Here is a 5,337-nt window from a genome sequence, read left to right as displayed (position 1 = left end):
TCTGAACCAGCGTTTTTATACATCAGGGTGTTCTATTGTACAACCAGCTGTTCTCCAAAGTCTAAACAGCAGTGTAAAGTCCACTGAAACCCAGTGTTCCAAGGTGAAAAGAGCTTCTAAATCACCCCAGATTGTCTTACTTCCACATGTAGCTCAGCAAACTGTACCTAGTACACTAGGTCTTTTTGGGATGCTACTGTTTGTCAAATAACACAATATACTTCATTCGTCATATTTAGTACTTAGTTAATATTCGATGCACAAAATACTTTCAACTGCCTAAGGCAGGGGTGGGCAACCTTATCCGGGAAGGGCCGGTGTGAATGCAGGTTTTCATTCCACCTAAGCAGAAGCCACACCCGAATCTATTGAAAGCCAAGCTCAACTGATTAAACAGGTGGAATATGGTGTGCCTCCTGCTTGGTTGGAATGAAAACCTGCATTCACACCGGCCCTTCCCGGATAAGGTTGCCCACCCCTAAAGGAATGCAAAAAATATTTATTAGCAATAATTGTAACTCAGAATTAAAACAAACCCTGCATTATAAAGAGTTGCCAGATTATCATGTAGATATTTTGTATCTACATTCATTGGCCTTTTGTCAAATACACATACTCTGTTGACCAAATATTGTTAGGCTTCATTATCAGCACAGCAGTGACATTGGCACAGTATTGAGTGTGTATCAAGTGCAGATGTTTTACTGCCCACTTTATTAGAAACATTTTTCTGTTTAGTCCACTGTGTAGGTGTACAGTTTGAGACTTTGGATCTACAGGGATCACTTTTATTATAAAAAATTAACAAAGTTAATAAAATTGTTCCTAAATTGGTTGAATAAGATGTGAGTATAGCCAAACTTTTTCCTTTCACAGTGTGTGAATCTTCTTATTAACCATTATCATGGCCAGTTTCTGATCACAGAACAGTGATCACATCAGATAATTTTTGGTTTTTTAATTATTGGTCCAATTGATACACTGTGGTCAAAAGTATGTGGACACCTGACCATCACACTCATATGTACTTTTTGAACATCCCATTCCCATCCCCATCCCATTAGGGGCGGCTGTGGCTCAGGTGGTAGAGTGGCTCAGGTGTCCACTAATTGCAGGGATGGCAGTTTGATTCCTGGCCCAGATGCCTCCACATGCAGAAGTGTCTTTGGGCAGTACATTGAACCCCAAGTTGCTCCTGATGGCAGGCTAGCTCCTTGTGTGCAAGTGTGTGCATGTGTGTGAATGGGTGAATGAGAAACGGTGTAAAGTGCTTTGTAGAACCGCTAAGGTTAAAAGGCACTATATAAGTGCAGACCATTTACCATTCCAGATTTAGTCCCCTTTTGCTGTTATAATAACCTCCACTCTTCAGGGAAGGCTTTGCATTAAATTTTTCAGTGTGGCTATGGGAATTTTCTGATTCAGCCACAAGAGCATTAGTGAGGTCAGGCACCGATGTGGGATGAGGAGGCCTGGAGCACAGTCAGTGTTACAGTTCATCCCAAAGGTGTTCAGTGGGGCTGAGGTCAGGGCTCTGTGCAGGCCACTCGAGTCCTCCACACCAACCTTGGCAAATCATGTCTTCATTGACCTCGCTTTATGCACAGGGGCATTGTCATGCTGGAACAGGTTTAGGCCTCTTAGTTCCAGTGAAGGGAAATAATAAGGCTACAGCATTAGATAATTCTGGATAATCTTGTGCTTCCAACTTTGTGGCAACAGTTTGAAGAAGAATCACATACGGGTGTGATGATCACGTGTCCGCAGACATAGTGTACACTCGTACACATACCACTACTAAGTCATTGACAGTGTGTTGAGAAGGAAACACGACCCTAATAACATCTGGCCAGTGGCAGTCCTATAGGAGTCCCTTAGACCTCATGAACAGTAATTATACACCTGTGTCGTAGGTGATAACACGGCCAATGCTTTTTATATTGTAAAGTGGCAACTCTGTGTAACAATAGAAAGAGTTTGTTAGACTGGGCCATAAAGAAATGTCCCATGTTTAGTAAATCTCCATACTAAATATTACCTTGCAATAATTGCTTAATGTTTTAAGCTTAATGTTTTTACCTGATTTACCTTCAGGTAGCAATTATTACTGATGACTTAGAAAAAAATATCTTGCCAAATTTTCTTACCATATTTTAAGACAAAACACTTCACAAGTGCTGCTCAGTTATAGGATCCTATCTGCCATCTGCCTTTCAAATTATTTATATCCCTAAAATATAACCACACAGATTCCAAAACATTTAAGATTTTTGTAAAATAAGAATGAGAATTTGAGCTTTATTTTAATAATATTCCAATACCCCAACAACACAGCGTTAACACGTTTCACTGATAATCAGAAACCAATGATCAAATGAATCCAGTAGAATCCAATGAAAAGAAACCAATGCCCCATGAAATCTCTTTTTACCCACATATATAGAATAAACCTCTGCCAGAATATATTCTCATGAAAACAGAAACATAGCTTTAAACAGAATAACAAAGTATCATCCTTCATTACAGCGCTAATTCAGCACTGCTAAAACAGCATTTGATCTTTTAAAACATAAAACGATTTCTGATGGTCCTATGGATGTAACCAAGTGCAGGAACAATGAAATCAAGTTAATCACTGCCATACATAGTGCTTCAATAAGACAATAGTATTTCATTAATACTCATTCATCCACTCACCATTATTTACTGTATAAGACTAATGTAAACAATTTAGAAATAACGCAATTATAAAGATTATTTCTAGGTGCCCAAGTATAGCCCAAGATATGCTGTAATGTGTCTTTGGGTTTCTGATCTTGTTGGCAGATTCATTTCCTACCCCTAGCTATAAAAATACTTTTTAAAATATTCATTCATCTTCAGTAATTGCTTCATCCTGGTCAGGGTTGCAGTGTGTACAGAGCATAATCACTGGATTAAAAAAAATCCCCCACAATTTGTCAAAGAGGAAAAGAAGAAACATTTCACCAAGCTAAGTTGAGACAGGCACGTGACTCTCTTGGAGCCATAATAAAGTTGAATAATGCTAACTAAGAGCATTATTAAACTTTACTTGACAAAAATTGCTTTACCACATTTCTTTTAACTAACAGTTTACGTGGATTGATCCATTGACCCTCTCGCAATGTGCGCTTTATCACTGTCCATTATACAACATTTTTGGCAGAGCAGTAGCGTCAGTGTTAGTGATTAGTCATTGTCCGAGTTCTTTGGAGGTAAAAACATTAAAGAGTCATGAAAGTTGTGTCCATATGCCCTCAGCCTGTAAACTCCGTACATCATGACCTGCATCTGGCTGGGGGACATGCCACTGTATGTGATGGCCATGTCAGAGCAACACGCCTCCACGACATCGTCAGGGTTCTGGGTTATGCTTTCAGAAATGAGCTCGTTCACACCCTTTTTGTTAAAGAGCCCCTTTCCATGACCATCTTCTCCATTTTCAGCAAACACTCCGCTGAACTTCAGGCATGTAGCAAGCTGCTTCTCTTCACTCAGCTTCCACAAGCTATAGCCTTGCTCAGGGCACCTGTCCTCATCATCAAACATGCTAATGAGTCTTTTCACAGCCTCATAGCTAAGCACAATGCCACTGCTGTACTCCACATACTCCAGCTCACCAGACTTTTCCACATGGCCAATGTAAAAGGGCTGACTGGGATCTTTAACCAGAACCAGATATTTAAGGTTCTCAATGATGGTGAAGGTCGTAGGTTGGGCAATGTAGAACCAGCGGAGGCCATCTGCATGCTTGTATGCATGCACGATTGCTTTACGCAGCCTAATCCACTCGTCCTTTTCCTGCTGATCAACAGCCTCCATTACTTTGGATGATTCAGAGCTGTAGAAAACGGACTTATCACAGTGTTTGCTCCAAGTGTTGTTGGTAGCAACCCAGTGCATCAAGCTCTTGGGTGTCACCATAATCATACAATACACTCGCACCAGCTGGGTGAGATGAGACATCTGAGTCTTGCTTAACTTTTGCATATCCTCTTTGCTGTGGGGTTTGAGATGATGGTGGTGGTCGTGGTGTATTTCTGCAGGATGGGGAATTGTTGGACTAAAGGTTCCAAATAGTGACAATACCAAACAGAAAATTCCTCCCAGGACCATACCCTTGAAAAACGAACTGCCTTCAGACATCATTTTGCCAGATGGTACTGCAGACACAAAAGACAAAAGGATTGGTGCAAAAGAGCATCACTTTAAAAACAACTTCAAAACATGTGATACAAATGAAGATTAAATTCTGCATACACTCTGTAGCTCCACGGTACTTTTATTATTTAAAGACACAACCCAGCACTTTAACAAATTCAAGGTAAGTGTAAATAAATCAATAAAATAAAGAATTTCTACCACCAGCATTTCCGCATCGCCTCAAGAAGGAAATCGTGTATGTCTGGAGCACTTTATACTGTGTGCACTTTCAGGATATGTACTGTAGCTCACAGCTAGCTCATACAAACACGAAGTCATCAGAATACTTGACAAGTAATGTATATAGAGCTACAAATATCGGAATGGTAGGTTGACTACCGAAGTGAGCTGAGTTACAGAACAAGCTAGCAACACAACCGCTACAATCAGCAATTGTTATATTTAAAAGAAAGAAAGAATGTAAACAAGTTACCTCTCCCTTGTTGAAGTTGCTGCCCAGTTAGCTAAAAAGCTAAACGCACATCTGAATGATTTCCGGTTTTTCCCCCCGCTTGATACAGTTTATTTACCTGTTGTCATTAGTAACAGTTATACTGCTGTAATTAAGTGGCTTTTATTCCGTGATCCAGTGCAGCCGGATGTAGGGCAAAGAGATGACAGCTCACTAGTGACGTCACCAGCTATCATGGGATAGGCAGTACAAAAGATATTCAAACAAGCCGAAAAACTAGAGAGCCGAGTTTACTAAACATATAGGACAACAAGTTCGGAAAAATTATACATCAATATTCTGATGTATAATATATTCTTATGTAGTTTAAAAAAAAAAAAAAAAGAAGAAAAAAGATGAGAACAAACTAAAACTCCTAACATAACCGGAAGTCGAACAGTAAACGTACGGCGCTGCTGCCATCTACTGGTAAGCAACAATATATTTTTAAAAAACCACACGAAAACGAAACCAAATTTGAGTCGATGCATGCTGGCATAAACGATTTCCATACGTCAGGTCGGAAAGGTGAGTTTGTTCATACTTGATGCGGAATTATAAAACATCAGACTGGCTGATACATGAATGTTTGCATCATTTTATGGACACAAGATTATGTTGTTGAATTGGTCCTGATTAAATGTGAATATCACACAGAACAA

At 39.7% G+C, this 5,337-nt stretch overlaps 1 protein-coding gene across 1 annotated transcript; it reads right to left on the bottom strand.

Annotated features, from left to right (window-relative positions):
• Positions 1 to 2,261: 2,261 nt before the first annotated feature.
• Positions 2,262 to 5,337, bottom strand: c1galt1c1 (C1GALT1-specific chaperone 1). Its single transcript, XM_053630489.1, has 2 exons — positions 4,658 to 5,337; positions 2,262 to 4,184 (listed from the first exon to the last, which is right to left on the bottom strand). The coding sequence occupies exon 2, from the start codon at positions 4,168 to 4,170 to the stop codon at positions 3,211 to 3,213; it is 960 nt and encodes a 319-aa protein (XP_053486464.1). The 5' UTR covers positions 4,171 to 4,184; positions 4,658 to 5,337; the 3' UTR covers positions 2,262 to 3,210.

The sequence above is a fragment of the Ictalurus furcatus genome, chromosome 8 (assembly GCF_023375685.1).
Source record: "Ictalurus furcatus strain D&B chromosome 8, Billie_1.0, whole genome shotgun sequence".
Taxonomy (NCBI): domain Eukaryota; kingdom Metazoa; phylum Chordata; class Actinopteri; order Siluriformes; family Ictaluridae; genus Ictalurus; species Ictalurus furcatus.
This window is presented reverse-complemented; position numbering and strand designations above follow the sequence as displayed.

Excerpts from the sequence above, each read along its gene's own strand:
- c1galt1c1 (XM_053630489.1), bottom strand. The coding sequence starts at position 4,170 with ATGATGTCTGAAGGCAGTTCGTTTTTCAAGGGTATGGTCCTGGGAGGA.